Consider the following 16,577-nt stretch of genomic DNA (forward strand, 5'->3'; position numbering starts at 1 on the left):
AAATGTAAGATTACCGTTTCGAACTACCTGCTGGAGACGTTATTAATATGCTTCCTTAAGATAGCGAAAGACTCCTATATCTATTAGCTAGATAAAGTGTGTTAAATGGGGAGGGAGGAAGATAATGATAATGTCGAATGAAAGGCAGTATTTATAAAGCTTAAGGTTATAATATCCTATAAAGTTATCTAGGATAAGTAGTTAGTATATATGTTCTTCTAATGGTATAGATATATAAACCGAATCTTTAGGGGTAACGTTATCTAGGTTAATAAAGTATATACTAGGAGCGGGACTAAAGTTATAATAGTTATAACTAAACTATTCCTTGAAGCTTATACTACGTCGTTAGAACTTAGTATAGATAGCGAAGGAGTATTTATTAAAATGTCATATCTAATCTATTATAATCTTAGCGTTATTAAACACTATCTCTAACTTATAGAATCGAATCTCCTTATTAAGACCGTTAACATCTTAATCTTCTAATAGCTACTATTTAAAGATATAGAATACTAGGATAGTATTACTAATAGCGTTTCTAGTACTAATTATATTTATCAACTCTTAGTTATAAAGGTCTAGAATCTCTAGCTAATAAAATACTATAGTAAGTATTCTATATTAGTATCTAGGGGAGGGAACTAACCTTCTTCTTCTTATCCGTTTTAACTATTAAGATCTTAAACCGCCTATTTAACATTATAAGTATATATCTAGTTTCGTCTACGTTCTAATAGCTAGATACGGTAATCTTAAAGCTTTCAATAGTATCCTTAAGCTTATTAAAGAACATCTCTAATTCTTCTACCTACTACTTGGCCAAGAGTCGGTTTACTTCGATTAGTTTAAAGAATATCGGCTAAAACCATAGATAATCCTGTTTCTAACGCGACCACCAGTGCTTATTGATAGGAGGGCAGGGAGGATCGCGACGTGCCCGTAAACGGTTGGCAGCATCTTAGAGAAGATCTTTAGCAGTAAGAGAACCAGATTCGATAAGCTAGTACACGTATCCTTCGAGGGCTAAATCTTCGTCATTTCGAAGCAACCGAGGTCTTCTAACTACGTTACTACTAGTGGCTAGAAGACCAGTATCCTTCAAAGACTTTAAGTGCCGGCTAACCTAGGTCTTTCTAGTCTTAAATAGCTAAGCCGCGTGCCGAATACTGGGTTGCTTTCTATAGGGTAAACGGCTGGTTCGGTGGCGAGCTTGAGCGGCAAGGAGCCATTTGGCGGCCCGTATACTAGCCGGTTCCTGGATTTGGTCAGTCAGAGGCATCGTATACAGGAGAGTAGGTTCAACTGGGCTTGTGGCAGTGGTTGTGTCTTCGAGTATAGGGAGTTGGCTAGTAAAATTGGACACGGATTTGGACGCATACCTGTCCGGCTATATTGGCATGTCCGGGGGTTTTGGCCCCACCTGTCGGGAGACAGGTGGTAGTCCTGAACTAATTAGTCAGCAACTAACCACCGGGTACCTAGGACGCGCTCTTGAGCTGTAGTTTGACCTCCCCGAAAATCGTTTACTTCATACCATTCTCTCATTTTAACAGTGCTCGCGGCTCTGACCCGGCTCGTTAACCTGTACTTGCTTGGAGAATAAGCTGTACCGAACACGTACGGTACGGAGTACTCTGTGCCGTTAGTGTAGTACGAAATTCCGCCAAATAAGCCATTGTGTAACTACATAGTATTGCATATCAAAAGTGACCGAGAAAGGTTATTGGCTCCTGCAGATTTCGGACGAGCGATGTCGTCACCACCAGAGCTCAGTCGCCAAAGACACAATGCAAGCAAGGCACATCAGCTAGTGTAAGTCGGACAACGCACACTAGTTCAAAGCGACAACCAGGGGCGAAGACCATTCCGAGTAGAATAGGCGGATGGTCGACCGAATGCACGCCGTCGTTGCTTACATGTCTGATTTTTCCTGCATAAAAGCGCGCGCGCGGGGACCCCCGAACACGGTGCCCAAAATTTTCGGCGCAATCAATCTCGCTGCACGCGCGTCATCATCCCGAAGGCAAAATACGCGACCAGCACAGCTGTCAGCACAGCTGTCAGCACAGCTATCAGCGCAGCCCTCAGAGCAACACCCTGTGGAGAGCCCGGGCGCCTAACCGGACTCGCTGGATGAATGTCACTCAAGGGCGAACACCTCAAAGATGAGGGAACTCGCCTGGAAGTCACGGCTGCCGGGGCCACCGCGGGCCTGATTGCCCGGTATGTCGTATCCTGGAACAGACGATACCCCGTGCCATCTCCGTCCATCCATCCATCATCGTCGCGGCAAGCAGAACAGAACACTAACGCCAGGGAAACCCGCAGCTTCGTCACCGCCCCGCTCGACGTCGTCAAGATCCGCCTCCAGCTCCAAACCCACTCCCTCTCGGACCCCCTCTCGCACCGCAACCTGCAAGGCGGGCCCATCTACAAGGGCACGCTCCCGACGATCTGCCACATCCTCCGCCACGAGGGCCTCGCCGGCCTCTGGAAGGGCAACGTGCCGGCCGAGCTCCTCTACGTGTGCTACGGCGCCGTGCAGTTCACCGCCTACCGCTCGACCACCCTCTTCTTGCACTCCGCCTTCGGCGAGGGCGCCCTGCCCCAGTCCGCCGAGTCCTTCATCGCCGGCGCCGTCGGCGGCGGCATCGCCACGGTTGCGACCTACCCGCTCGACCTCCTCCGCACCCGCTTCGCCGCCCAGGGCAACGACCGCGTCTACACGGGCCTGTGGCGCGCCGTGTGCCAGATCAGCCGCGAGGAGGGCCTGCGCGGCTTCTTCCGCGGCCTGGCGCCGGGCCTGGCCCAGATCGTCCCCTACATGGGCTTCTTCTTCGCCGCCTACGAGACGCTGCGCCCGCCCCTGAGCGGCCTGGAGCTGCCCTTCAGCTCGGGCGGCGCCGTGGCCGGCACCATGGCCAGCGTGCTGGCCAAGACGGGGACCTTCCCCCTGGATCTCGTGCGGAAGAGAATCCAGGTTCAGGGGCCCACCAGGGGCAGGTATGTGCATAAGAACATCCCCGAGTACTACGGCGGCACGATCGGCGCGGTGAGGACCATCCTGAGGATGGAGGGGTTGAGGGGCCTGTACAGGGGTTTGACGGTCAGTCTGCTGAAGGCGGCGCCGACGAGTGCCGTCACGATGTGGACGTACGAGAGGGCCTTGAGCTTCTATAGTGGGCTCGGAAATCGGCTGCGGGAGAGAAGGGAGGATAGTCTGTGAAGGATGGTATAGAGAGAGATTGAGAATGTGATACCCTGATTAGACATAACGATAGACCTCTACATACACTACATTCATAGAACCAAACTCGTAATGCTAGCAAGAATGATACGCTCTATGGCGGCACCTGGGATAGACCCGGGGCTTTCTTCACGCAAAGCAGAAAAAAAAAAATTCGTCTATCTGACCGGAGTCTCTACCCCTATGATACAAGCAGAGAGGGACGTGCCGCTCGCCTTGCCGCTCGCCTTGCCGCCCTAATCAGCAAACTTTCTACACTCGGGGTTCCCCAAGCCCCGCCTTCCTCTTTCTCTTCCTTTTTGGTTTTTTGTCTTTTTTTCAATATCTCCCTCCGTTCGTTAATACCCCCCTCCTTCCACTACAGGGGCGTCCTCATTTCCCCTTTCTCACCCACTCCTCCAACGCCTCCCTCGCGCCCCTGACACCCTCGTGCACCTTGTTCTGCGCCAGCTCGGCATGCAGGCGTGCCATGTACACACCGTTCTCGATGCCCTCGCGGACGCGAATATGGGCATGCGCCACCGCGGGCACCCGCTTCTCGTACTCCCAGACGAGCCCGCTGACGTTGCCCATGGTGACGGGGATGACGGTCCATGCGGCGCCGAGGCCGAAGGCGAGCGGGGTGGCGCCACGCAGGAGGATGTTGCGGTTGCGCGCCACGATGCTGCCGGCCATGCCGGCCACCAGGACGTAGATCAGGCCCGGCATCAGCTTCTCGCCCGACTCGCGGGGGGGCGCCAGCGAGGCGATGGTCGACGTGAAGGACCGCTCGAGCGCAAAGGCCCGCGCCATGGCGCCGTTGACGGCGTCCTCGGCCACGCAGGCCTGCGCGTAGAGAAAGAGGCGGGCGCGGCGGATCTGCGCGGCCAGCCGGTCCGTCGGGGTGGGCGCACGGGTGCGGACCACGGTTGTGACGTCGGGTTCCAAGACGGACTGCAGCTGCGCGGGAGGCGCTGCCGGGGAAGTGTTGCCGGCGGCGGCGTCAACGGCTTGTTCTGACGGAGCGGGTGAGGTGGGGTGGGCTGCTGGTGCGGGCGCAGGCTTCGCTACGGGCGGGATGTCGAAGTCGTCGTCGTAGATGGGTTTTCTGGACTGCAAAGTGCCGAGGTCGGGGGTTAGTCCGGCAATCTTTGGGAGACGCTGGAACGGAGGCATGAACACACGCACATATCGGCGCTCGCTGGGGGCTTCGGCGTGCGCGGTTCGGGGGGAAAAGCCGACACTCCCTACGAGGGCGGCAGCCGCCAACGGCGCAACGCGCTGTCAAAAGACGATTATTGCTCGTCAGTACTCGCCTGATTTCTCCCGAGGTCCCGAATGGCGCCCAAATCGGAGTTCGCGCACGAGCACATACCCGCTGCAGCAGCACTCTGGCGGCCATTGTCCACCCAATTGAGATGTCCCTCGCGAGCACTCGAGGCTTCCGGCAATCGGCGGGCAAAAACGGTCCCGTTTGGTGGTGGACGGCGGGCTTTTTGGATGCTGAGGTCAGAGGTTGCGGAAGCGTGGGCGGGAAACCAGGATTGGACGGCTGCTAGTGGGCATCGGATGCGGCTATTTCCGGGAAGCGACCTGGTAAAAAGCGATGAGCTTCCTGGCTACACTATTTCGACAGACTTGCTAACTTGATTTGGCGCTCTAGACCATGTCGGGCTTCCATCTCCACGAATTTACCCATTCGGCTACTCTGTACGGAGGTACTGTACTTCGTGTTCCATACTATGTAGTCATAACTAGGAGATAACGAGCTTGAACCATCTCGATTTAACCTATCATCAGGAGAGTTTGGCATAGATATAATACAAAAGATGTAATGGAAAGAGGACTAGCTGCGTTTCCGTCGACGCTATAGATTTTGAAGAGGGCGTGCGGCCAATTTGTTTTGGAGCTCGAGGTTCTTGACTTTAGGAGGTATGTACTGTATCTGTGGGGCTCCGTCAAAGTACTCGGCAATTCATGTAACAACTTAGTGTAGCAATAGCGCCTCAAAATGATTGCTCCCCGGTCACTTTTTTTCAATCCAGCCAAAACCAACTGCAAGCAATTGGAGTCGAGAAACCACCAAGCAGCTCCGAGCCGCCACAACCGACGGGCATACGTCGCCGACAAGACCCGCCCGCGACCCGTTCACGTACCTTTGCGCCCTCCACGGCTCGACCCGGCTGCGTCATTGTGGTAGCGACGGCATTATCGGCACCGTGACGCCCCGCCCGACCAAGGAGATATCGCTATATCGCTCCCTCGCGTCCTCGCGGCCGCAGGGGTTCACCATGATGAAGGCAGTCACTCGAACCAGGCAATGGCAACGATGGGTCTGCTCGAGCTGCTTGTCTCAACGCGCGGTACCCGCCCTCCAACGGCGCCGGTTCAGCAACTCTCCCAAGTCGGCCGCCGTCGAGATCGAGCCCATCATTCCCGCCAGTCATGCGCCGCCGCTGTACCGTGACGAGGACAACACATTGCGCTCTGTTTTCGATTACCCCCGCTTCTGGCGGGAATTCTCCAGTCATCCTGGCGGCGTGAGCGTCGGCCTCTTCCGGAATGCGTACCTTAAGGAGCCCCGCGGCTTTCTCACCTTCGCCCGCGTGAGCTTAAGGAAGGCCCGGGCCGTCGTCTCCAAGGTGCTGGCCGCATCGTCTGTCCAGGAGTACCGCGCCATCGTCCGCGACCTCGACCGCCTGAGCGACATCCTCTGCCGCGTGCTCGACATGGCCGACTTCGTGCGCGTCACCCACCCCGATCGTAACATGCAGCGGATGGCGAGCATGGCCTGGGATATGGTGTATCAGTACATGAACGAGCTCAACACCATGACGGGTCTGCATGACCAACTGGCCGCCGCCATGGCCAACCCCGATGTCACGGCCGTCTGGTCCGAGGAGGAGAAGACGGTGGCCGAAGTGTTGAAGCTGGATTTCACCAAGTCGGCCGTCAACCTGCCCAAGAAGTACCGCGATCGCTTTGTCGAGCTCTCGTCCGAGATCAGCGCGGTCGGGTCCGCCTTTGTGCAGGAGATGGCGCCGGATCAGGACCTCATCGTCCTCCCCAGCAGCGACCTGCGCGGTATGGATCCGCTCCAGGCGCGGGAGCTGACCCGGGGCGGCAAGGTACACCTTCCCACGATGAGCGGGCAAGCCGCACTGGCGCTGCGGACCGTCCACGACGCGGACGCGCGGAAGCTCATCTACTACGCCTCTCGCACCGCGTCCCGTCGATCCGTCGAACTGCTCGAGCACCTGATGAGACTGCGGGCCGAGCTGGCCACGCTTTCGGGCTTTGAGAGCTACGGCCACCTGGCCCTGCGCGACCGCATGATGGCCAGGAGCCCGGAGGCCGTCGACAAGTTCCTCCGCGCGCTGGCCGAGAACAACAGGCCCAAGGCGATGCAAGAAATGGCCGAGCTCCTGGCCGAGAAGCGAAAGGCTTACCCGGCCGTCAAGCGACTCGACCCCTGGGACAAGGACTACTACTCCGACCTAATCCGTCGGCCACTGCGGCTGACCGGACGCCAGGGCGACCTCCTCTCGCCCTACTTCTCCCTCGGCGTCGTGATGCAGGGCCTGTCGAGGCTTTTTACCGACCTGTACGGCATCCGGCTCGTTCCCAAGCAGCCCGTGGTCGGAGAGACGTGGCATCCCGACGTGCGGCGCCTCGACGTCATGTCGGACACGGAAGGCCATGTTGCCGTCCTCTACTGCGACCTCTTCTACCGCCCGGACAAGTCGCCAAACCCGGCGCACTTCACCGTCCGGTGCTCGCGCGAGATATCCGAGGCCGAGATGGCCGAGGTCTGGCAGCAGAGCAAGCAGGACCCCGACGTACCCCCGTTTGCGAGCCCGGAGTACGCCGCCAACGACGGCATGACCTTTTCGAGACAGCCCAACAAGACCATCAAACAACTGCCCACCATCGCCCTCGTCTGCGACTTCCCGCACCCGTCCGGGCACGGCGAACAGCAGCCCGCCCTGCTGAGCTTCTTCCAGGTCGAGACCCTCTTTCACGAGATGGGCCACGCGATCCACTCGGTCCTGGCGCGCACCTCGTTCCAGACCGTGTCGGGCACGCGGTGCGCGACGGACCTCGCCGAGCTACCGTCCACCCTCATGGAGTACTTCGCCGCCGACGCGTCGGTGCTCGGGCAGTTCGCGCGCCACTACGAGAGCAACGACCCGCTCCCCTACCGCATGGTGGCGCAAAAGGTGCGCCAGGCCCGCCGCTTCGAGGCCTCCGACACGGAGAACCAGATCATCCTCGCCATGCTCGATCAGGCCCTGCACTCGCCGCGCGCCGCCCAGCCCGACTTCGACTCGACCGAGATCTTCCACGGCCTGCAGCGGACGTACGGCAGCGCCCCTCCGGACCCGCCGGGCACCCGCTGGCAGGGTTTCTTCGGCCACCTGTCGGGCTACGGGAGCACCTACTACAGCTACCTGTTCGACCGCGTACTGGCCCAGCGCGTGTGGGAGGTGGTGTTCAAGTCGGGCGACCGCGGCGCCGCGCTCAGGAGGGAGAATGGCGAGCGGCTCAAGGAGAGCCTGCTCAAGTGGGGCGGCAGCCGTGATCCGTGGAAGTGTCTGGCCGAGGTGCTCGGGGATGAGAGGCTTGCGGAGGGCGGGGAGGAGGCGATGGCGCTCGTCGGGAGTTGGGGATCTACGAGGCAGAATTAAAAAGAGAGGGGCTAATAGATGTTAGGAGTTACTCCGTAGTACATAACACATACAGTCTATAATGGACTAGGGTGCATAGCTCACGGTATGACCGAATGGGGCAAGGGGGGCCATTTGTAATTCTAGTTCCATGTTCCATATATATAGACTATGTATATTAACAATATAAAGGGAAAGCTAAGACTTCTTCTCTTGCATGTTTGCATCTTTGCGAATACCCCATCAAAACACACGAAACTACCACCGCTGGAAAGCCCTCGAAAAACGCTATCTAACGGTACTACTCTCGAACGCGCGCAAGCCGTTGCGGCTGTACAACAGGCACTGCGAGCGTGGTAGCCAAATCCAACCATATCCTAACCGTATCTAGTACACCGGTTAAAAGTTTTCGCCATATAGACTACCTTATACCCCTAAAAGCAATATTAACTTAGAGCCTACTACTAAACCACTAAGTAAAGAGGCCTATAGCTATAAACTATGATATACTAGCCTTATAATAACTATAGATAAGCATATAACAATTTATTTAACTATTATAATAAGGAAAAAGAGAAAGAATATAAGAGTTATATAGAAAAGTACCTTTTACCTAGTATATATATTATTATTATTATTATTATTATTATTAATCCTACACTACTATACTAATAAGTATACTAAAGCCTCTTTAATTACATATAAAGGAAACCATACCTAATAGGCTAGATAAAAACCTCTATCCTACCTTTAACGCCTAATCTAGAATACTAATACACTACAAAGAAAAGGAAAAGTAGCTAGAATAGCCTTATAGAGGCCTTACTATCACAGGCCTAGGCTCTACCTAGGCTAAACAATGCCAGGCTTTGCCTGGCAATGGACTAGACCTACCTAGGCAATAGACCAGACCTACTCGACCTACCTAAGTATATATAATTAGCCTATAAGACGTTCGTAAGTCGTTTATAGGGCATATAGCCAGGGCCCGCTTAGGGCCTAACCTAGGGCCTAACCAGGCCCTACCTAGGTCATATACATATATACTAGGTAAAAGGCATTCCTCTATACAACTCTTATATTCTTCCCCCTTTCCCTCCCTAAGGTAGTCAAATAGAACATTATACACTTATCTATAGATACTATAAGGCTAGTATATTACATTTCGAGCCGTTACAGCCAGGAAGCTCCTAAGCAGGGATATAGTAGTGGTCTTTAAGGATAAGGCCACTAAGGATTAGTATTCGGCTAACAAGCGATAGGTAGCCACAGCCTTTAGAGAGGAGGCTAGGGAGGTCGGCAAGGCCTATATGGTCCTAGCCAAAGGGATCCGAAGGGAGGAACTATAGGGGGTCAGCGAGCAGGACTTTAAGGGGGCCGTAGGCCTTTAGTCGATCGAGACGGTCAAGTTCCGGCTGCCGAAGAGCCCGCAAAAGAAGTAGGCTACGGTACTCCTAGGCCTACGAGACCTCGAAAAGGCCTGGAAAGCCTATAACGAGGGCGTGGTCTAGGATGCCTAGGTACTAGACTACGAACCCTACTAGGCTGCTCTAGAGCCAAGGTAATGCTATAGGTATTAGAGCTTTGGCTATACCTAACGGTACTACTAGCGGCCGGCCCGTTACGGCCGTTACGGCGTAAAAGCCTATAGGAAGGGAAGGAAGACTAGGGAGGCCTAATGCCCTACCTACTCTAACTAACTCCCGTGTAGGTATACAGCCTATAGGGGCCCCTATATAGCCTAGTATAGGGGCTGCCCAAAGAAAGTCGAAGCCTAGGAGAGGGCTAGGGAGGCCTACTAGTATAGACCCTAGACCTTCTAATTACTAGAGTAACTATACTAGAAGGTAGCCTTCGAGTTTAGTAGCTAGCTAGAAGACGACGACCACTACCAAACCGGGGCTAAATACCCCTATAGGAGGCTTACTATAGCCTAATAGGTAGCTAGGAGTGCCTTGTTCGATGCCTAACAGACCTGTATCTCCTTTCTATAACCTAGAGCCCCCTCCCTCTTGTAACTAGCTAAGGGGGCAATAGCTATAGAGCCTATTACTACTATACCCTCGTCCTCTACTCTAGCTACCTTAAATGTAAATTAAGATCCTTTAGTAAAATACCTAAGGTAATAAATAGGCCCTTAAGGTCCTACTAGAAAAGGCTAAATATAACCTACTAGCTATCTAAGAGCCGTAAATCAACTAGTTTATAAGGTTAATATACTACCCCTAGGCTTTGAAATACTACTATAACGAACCTAACTCAGACTTCTTCTAAAAGGGTTCAGACGAAGGTAGATTGAGCAGGACAAGCAGGCAAGTCATCTAAGGGATTCAGTGAAGCCAAAGGGTTTACAACAACACTAGAGTTGTCTCTCATAGTAATTAGCAATACTTGGTATAAGTACTGTGATTATAGGTTACTATCACTGGTGAACTCTTAGAGTCCACCTAACGAGTGACTATCTATATATATATATAATCCTAGTGATCACTCCTGATCACGGTGATCGTGAGTGATCGTATGGTGGTGATTACCCTGATCGCTAGTGAGCGTAGTGATCACTGTGCTTCCTATGTTGTAATTGGTCCTTTCGTTCCTTCGGCTTGACTGGCCATTTGTTTAGGCGGCATCTGCATGTATATTTCTGTGACAACTACCTAGTTTATAAACCTAAGGGCAAGGCAGCTATTCTAGTAGCTAAACGCTTCCTAGTTAGCTAGTAGGACTATTTAGTAGAGGAGAACTAGTATAAGGTAACCTTTCTAGCCCTAAGAGAGAGGGGGTTCGAGCTCTAGTTAGTCTATAATAACAAGGGGGAGCAGGCCCTCTTATAGGACCTACTAGCCTTACCTTGGCCAACCTACCCCCTAGTTCTTATAGGTAACTTTAACCTCTACTACCTAGTCTAGGACCTATTCGATAGGCTTAGCCTGGGGGCTAGGGACCTCCTTAGCCTTATAGACTAGTAGGACCTCGACCTATATACGCCCTATAGCTAGGTTACTAGGGCCCCCTAGGGGGACTAATATAGCCGGCCTTCTATAATAGACCTATTCTAGGCCTCGGCCGGGCTAAAAGCGACCTATAGGGATATTATAGAACATAGGAAATCTAACTACTACCTATAGGCTCTAAACGTCTCTTTTTAGGGGACTAATAGGCCTATACTAGCTAGTAAAGGGTAGGACTAGAAGAGCCTAGACGAGGAGGTTATACGGGCTAAGGTGGCCTACCTCTTACTCCGGCTTGGTAGGTAGGTATCGGCCCCGGCCGGGCCTATCTTCTAAGGCCCGGAGGAGCTTCTATAGGCCTTCGACAGGCTTATAGAGGCCTTTGAGGAAATAGCTACGGTCTCGGCTCCGGTAAAGAAGGCTAGTATAGGTAGTAAACGAGCTTAATAATAGACAAAGGAGGTTTAAGAGGCCCGGAAGAGGGCTAAGGAGGCAGAGAGGGCTTATAGGGGCACCCTAAACCCCTATATATAGGAGGTACTTCAGCAGGCCCTATAGGACTAGGCTAAGACTATTATGGCCGCGAAGACCAAGAGCTAGAGAGCTACGTTACAGGAGGTAACTAACCGGCCAGACCTGTTATAGAGGCCAGAGTGGTAGGCAAGGCTATAAAGCTACCTACTGGTTGACCCTCTAAAGCTCCTAGCCTTCGAAGGAAGGCTTATAACCTACTAACAAAAGGCTAGGGCTCTGGCCGATAAGTTCTTTCCGAACCTAGAAACAGACCTATTAGATATTAACAACCTGGATCTGAATGACTACTAGGAGCCGAAGTTTAAAATAAGCTAGGAGGTTATAGTAGGCGAAGTTAGGGTAGTACTAGCTAGAGCAGCCCTATAGAAGGCCCTAGGGGAAGACCTTCTCCCTATAGGCCTATTAAAGGCCTATAGGCGGCCGCTCTACCGGATACTAGCTAAACTAGCCTTAGAAAGCCTACGGCTTGGCTATTTCCTAGCCTAGTTTAAAAGGGCTAAGATAGTAGTCCTCTATAAGCCTAGTAAACCCTTATAAGCCTACTTTACCCTGGGTGGCTATAGACCTATAACGCTCTTACTAATAGTAGGCAAGGTACTAGAGGCTATAGTTGCCTAGAAGGTAATAGCTATTATAGAGGCCTATAGGTTTCTCCTAGCCGAATAAATAGGTAACTAGAAATATAGGTCTACCGAACTAGCTATTCGGCTTATTATAGCCTAGGTTTAGGAGGCTTAGAGGTATAAGGTAGCTACCTCCCTCCTATAGCTCGATATCCCAGGGGCTTTCGACACTATTAACTATATCTAGCTACTAGCCACTTTATAGAGCCAGGGCTTCCCGAAGTAGGTGGTAGTCTAGGTCAGGGAGTAGCTATAGGATAGGGTAGCTATCCTTTACTTCGATAGCTAGGAAACGGAGGATATACTAGTAAGGGCTAGGGTCCTATAAGGGTTACCCCTCTCCCTTATACTATTTATCCTCTATATAGCCTCTCTTTACCAGGCCATTTGCTAGGCTAGCCTTATAGTTAGTTTAATAGGCTTTGCTAATAATACTAACCTCCTAGCCTTTAGGAGGGCCGAGGAGGCCTATAACAGTTAGCTATAGAGGGCCTAGAAGGCCTATCTTTAGTAGGCAAGGACCTAGGGTATAGCTTTTACCCCGGAAAAGTACAAGCTCATCCACTTTAACAAGGGCCGGAAATAGTAATCGCAACTACTAGAACTCCTATAGCCCAGAGGGGGTACTACCACTATAGCCCCTTCGAAGTCGGCTAGATTCCTCGGGGTCTGGCTAGACTAGAGGCTATAATAGGGCCCCTACTATATAAAGGTAGCTAAGAAGCTAGAAACCTAGGAGTTTACCCTAACCAGGCTTGCTACAAAGACCTAGGGCCCCGGCCTCCTACGGGCCTATAAGGTCTATACTAAGTGTATCTATAGCGCCTTAGCTTATAGGGCCTCGAACTTCCATAAGCCTACTAAGCTAGGGGGCAAGCTAGAAGGCCCTGCTAGGGAACTATCGAAGGCCTAATATAGGGCCCTCCGAGTAGTTACTAGGGCCTATAAGGCTACCCCTATCTAGTGCCTTGAGATAGAAGCCTAGGTGCCGCCCCTCGACCTCTATCTTAACAAGAGGCTAGCCGACTTCGAAGCTAAACTCGACTAGCCACTCCTATAGACCGGGGTAGGCCTAGGGGCCTCCCGGATCCCTACGAGGGCTCTTATCTAGTAGGCCTATAACAGGCTAAGCTAGAGGTTCCGGAAGAGAAGGGCAAGGGCAAGGGGCTAGGAGCCGAGGCCTATAGCCCTAGAGGTAGCAAGGTTAACGGTCCGGCAATGGGTTTAGGAGGGCTATAAAGAGGGTCAACCCCCCTTACAGACCCTACGAAGAAGGCTACGGGCTACGGAACTAGCCGTAGTGGCTAGCTAGAGCAACCGTTAGAGGGCTGACTAAGCCGGCAAGAGGATATAGCGTGTATTAGACAAGGACCCCCTATACCTACTTTTTACAAGGGAAGGCCTATAAAGGCACTAGGGCCTGATAAAGGCCTAGAGCTCCCTATTGGTATAGGCCTATATAGGGGCTATTAGCCTCCTCGACTTTCTATTTAGGGTTCAAGTCCTAGGGGTTAGTACTCCCTACTATACCTATAGCTAGGGGAGGGAAACTATAGAGCACCTAGTTATATAGTACCTAAACCTACTAAGAAGCTGAACGTGGGAACCCTAGGAAATACGGTCGTAAAGGGACCTAGACCTCGTTCTACAAGGTATAGGGGCCTATAACTATCGTCTAGCAAGGAGGATTCTATAGTAGCTAATAGACCTAGGGAGGCTCCTAGAATACTACCTCGTAAGGGGGCTAGACTAGGTGGTAAGGCCTCTATAGGGCTATTCTAGCCACTTCTCCTTTTCTCTATAGTGTATTAGTATCCTAGATTAGGCATTAAAGGCAGGATAGAGGTTTTTATCCGGCCTATTAGGTATAGTTTCCTTTGTATATAACTAGAGAGGCTCTGGCGTACTTATTAGTATAATGGTATAGGACTAATAATAATAATAATAATAATAATAATAATAATAATGACAAAGTAAAGAAGAAAAGGCTAAAACGAGATCTATTAAATACGAAAGAGTCTATATTGTTAATATAACCCTTAATATATAGGTCTATTAAGTTTATTTCATTTATTAATGACCTTATAAAGCTTTTTTAATACCTAAAGCCGGTTTGCCACTTTTGTCTATCCTTAATAGAGTATTAGGAAGTAATATCGACTATAACCTTATCATATCTCGTATTAATATAACGACAAGGGAAGCCGGACTTATTCCTATAGTATAGATTATATAGTTAGATATCTCTATAGGGTATTAGGTCTATATAGCTATAATAGCAATAAGAAGAAATTTAATAAGGCTAACGTATAAAGACAATATAAAAGATAATATATAAAATAGTCCTATATCACTAGCCAATGTAATATATCCTAGCATGGAATCCTAGATCTACCTCTTTATAGAAAGCGGTACTAGTACTACTATATTACTACCTCTTCTCTCTTCTTTCCTTATATACTTAGCTAAGAAAGGGCTTCTCTTACATCTTTGCGAATACCCTACCAAAACATACGAAACTACCATCGCTAGAAAGCTCTCAAAAAACGCTATCTAACGGCACCACTTTCAACTGCACGCGAGCCGTTACAGGTGTATAATAGGCACCGCAGGCGTAAGAACTGGACCCGACCGTAATCCGACCGCACCTCGTATACCTGTCAAAATTTTTACCGTATAGACCACCTAGCGCCCCTAAATGTAACGTCGATTTAAGGCCTAACGCTAAGCTACTAAGTAGGGAGGCCTATAGCTTCGAACTAATTAAATGGGGGCTTATTATAGGCCTACCCTACCCTAGATATTAAAGAGCTAAGGGGTCTTATTATATAACTAGTTAACCTTATATTAAGCCCTAAATGGGATAAGGTATAGGACCTTGCTAATAGGTTCTCATAGGGCCTTATAACTACTATTATAGGCCTAGTTCTAAACCTATAGGAACTTGTAGCCGAAGAAGTTAAAAAGGGGCTTAAAGAAGCCCTTAAGGCTACCCCCTACCCTACCTAGGCATAGGTAGCTATAGGGCTATAACAGGGGGTAACTAGCCCCTAAGGAGGCCTACCGTTAGCTAAGGCAGTACCGTTACAGGCCTTGTAGGAGGTTACGATACAGAATACGAGTCTATAGGAGGACCTTAAAGCCTAAACCCTGGCTAAAATAATCTAAGCAATTAATAGGGCTTCTAACCACTAGGGAGCCGTTATAGCTAGGAAGCTCCTAAGCGGGGATATAGTAGTAGTCTTCAAGGACAAGGCTATTAAGGATTAGTATTTGGCTAATAAGCGATAGGTAGCTATAGCCTTCGGAGAGGAGGCTAGGGAGGTCGGTAGGGCCTATATAGTCTTAGCCAAGGGAGTCCGGAAGGAGGAGCTATAGGGGGTTAGCAAACAAGACTTTAAGGGGGCCGTAGGCCTATACTTAATCGAAACGGTCAAGTTTCGGCTATTAAAGAGCCTATGGAGGAAGTAGGCCACGGTACCCCTAGGCTTATAGAACCTTGATAAGGCCCGGAAGGCCTATAACGAAGGCGTAGTCTAGGATACCTAGGTGCTAGACTACAAGCCTTACTAGGATGCTTCAGAGCTAAGGCAATATTATACGTATTAGAGCTTTGGCTATACCTAGCGGTACTACTAGTAGCCGGCCCGTTATGGCCGTTATAGCGTAAAGGCCTATGGGGAGGGGGGGAAGACTGGGGAGGCCTAGTGCCCTACCTACTCTAATTAACTCCCTTATAGGTATACGGCCTATAGGGGCCCCTATACTACCTGGTATAGGGGCTGCCTAAAGAAAGTTAAGGCCTAGGAGAGGGCTAGGGAGGCTTACTAATATAGACCCTAGACCTTCTAACTACTAGAGCAACTATACTAGAAGGTAGCCTTCGAGTTTAGTAGCCGGCTAGAAGACGACGACTACTATTAAACCGGGGCTAAACGCCCCTATAGAAGGCCTACCCTAGCCTAGTAGGCGGCTAGGAGTGCCTTATTCGACGCCTGACAGACCTGTATCTCCTTTCTATAGCCTAGAACCCCCTCCTTTTTATAACCAGCCGAGGGGGTAATGGCTATAGAGCCAACTACTATACCCTCGGCCTCTGCTCCGGCTACCTTAAATATAAATTAAGATCCTTTAATAAAATACCTAAGGTAATAAATAGGCCCTCGAGGTCCTACTAGAGGAGGCTAAATATGACTTACTAGCTATCTAGAAGCTATAGATTAACCATTTTATAGGGTTAATATACTACTCCTAGGCTTTAAAATATTACCTAGTTTATAAGCCTAAAGGCAAAACGGCTATTCTAGTAGCTAAGCGCTTCCTAGTTAGTTAGTAGGACTATTTAGCAAAGGAAAACTAGTATAGGGCAACCTTCCTAGCCCTAGGTAAGAGGGGGTTTAAGCTCTAGTTAGTCTATAATAACAAAGGGGAGTAGGCCCTCCTATAGGACTTACTAGCCCTACCTTAGCTAACCTACCCCCTAGTTCTTATAGGCGACTTTAACCTCTACTACTTGGTCTAGGACCTATTTAACAAGCTTAGCCCGGGGGCTAGGGACCTCTTTAGCCTTATA

General features: G+C 50.6%; 3 protein-coding genes across 3 annotated transcripts; 2 read left to right on the top strand and 1 right to left on the bottom strand.

The window, feature by feature from the left end:
• Positions 1-1,794: 1,794 nt before the first annotated feature.
• MYCTH_2295918 (uncharacterized protein) lies at positions 1,795-3,374 on the top strand. The gene is made up of 3 exons (XM_003659154.1): positions 1,795-1,815; positions 1,945-2,226; positions 2,332-3,374. The coding sequence occupies exons 2-3, from the start codon at positions 2,141-2,143 to the stop codon at positions 3,227-3,229; spliced, it is 984 nt and encodes a 327-aa protein (XP_003659202.1). The 5' UTR covers positions 1,795-1,815; positions 1,945-2,140; the 3' UTR covers positions 3,230-3,374.
• A 1-nt stretch (position 3,375) lies between these two features.
• MYCTH_2295922 (uncharacterized protein) lies at positions 3,376-4,812 on the bottom strand. The gene is made up of 3 exons (XM_003659155.1): positions 4,605-4,812; positions 4,418-4,510; positions 3,376-4,342 (listed from the first exon to the last, which is right to left on the bottom strand). Exons 1-3 carry the CDS (start codon positions 4,629-4,631, stop codon positions 3,623-3,625), a joined length of 840 nt encoding a protein of 279 aa, XP_003659203.1. The 5' UTR covers positions 4,632-4,812; the 3' UTR covers positions 3,376-3,622.
• A 425-nt stretch (positions 4,813-5,237) lies between these two features.
• MYCTH_2295923 (uncharacterized protein) lies at positions 5,238-8,087 on the top strand. The gene has a single exon (XM_003659156.1). The coding sequence runs from the start codon at positions 5,521-5,523 to the stop codon at positions 7,915-7,917; it is 2,397 nt and encodes a 798-aa protein (XP_003659204.1). The 5' UTR covers positions 5,238-5,520; the 3' UTR covers positions 7,918-8,087.
• Positions 8,088-16,577: the final 8,490 nt, after the last annotated feature.

The sequence above is a fragment of the Thermothelomyces thermophilus genome, chromosome 1, assembly GCF_000226095.1.
Source record: "Thermothelomyces thermophilus ATCC 42464 chromosome 1, complete sequence".
NCBI classification, from domain to species: domain Eukaryota; kingdom Fungi; phylum Ascomycota; class Sordariomycetes; order Sordariales; family Chaetomiaceae; genus Thermothelomyces; species Thermothelomyces thermophilus.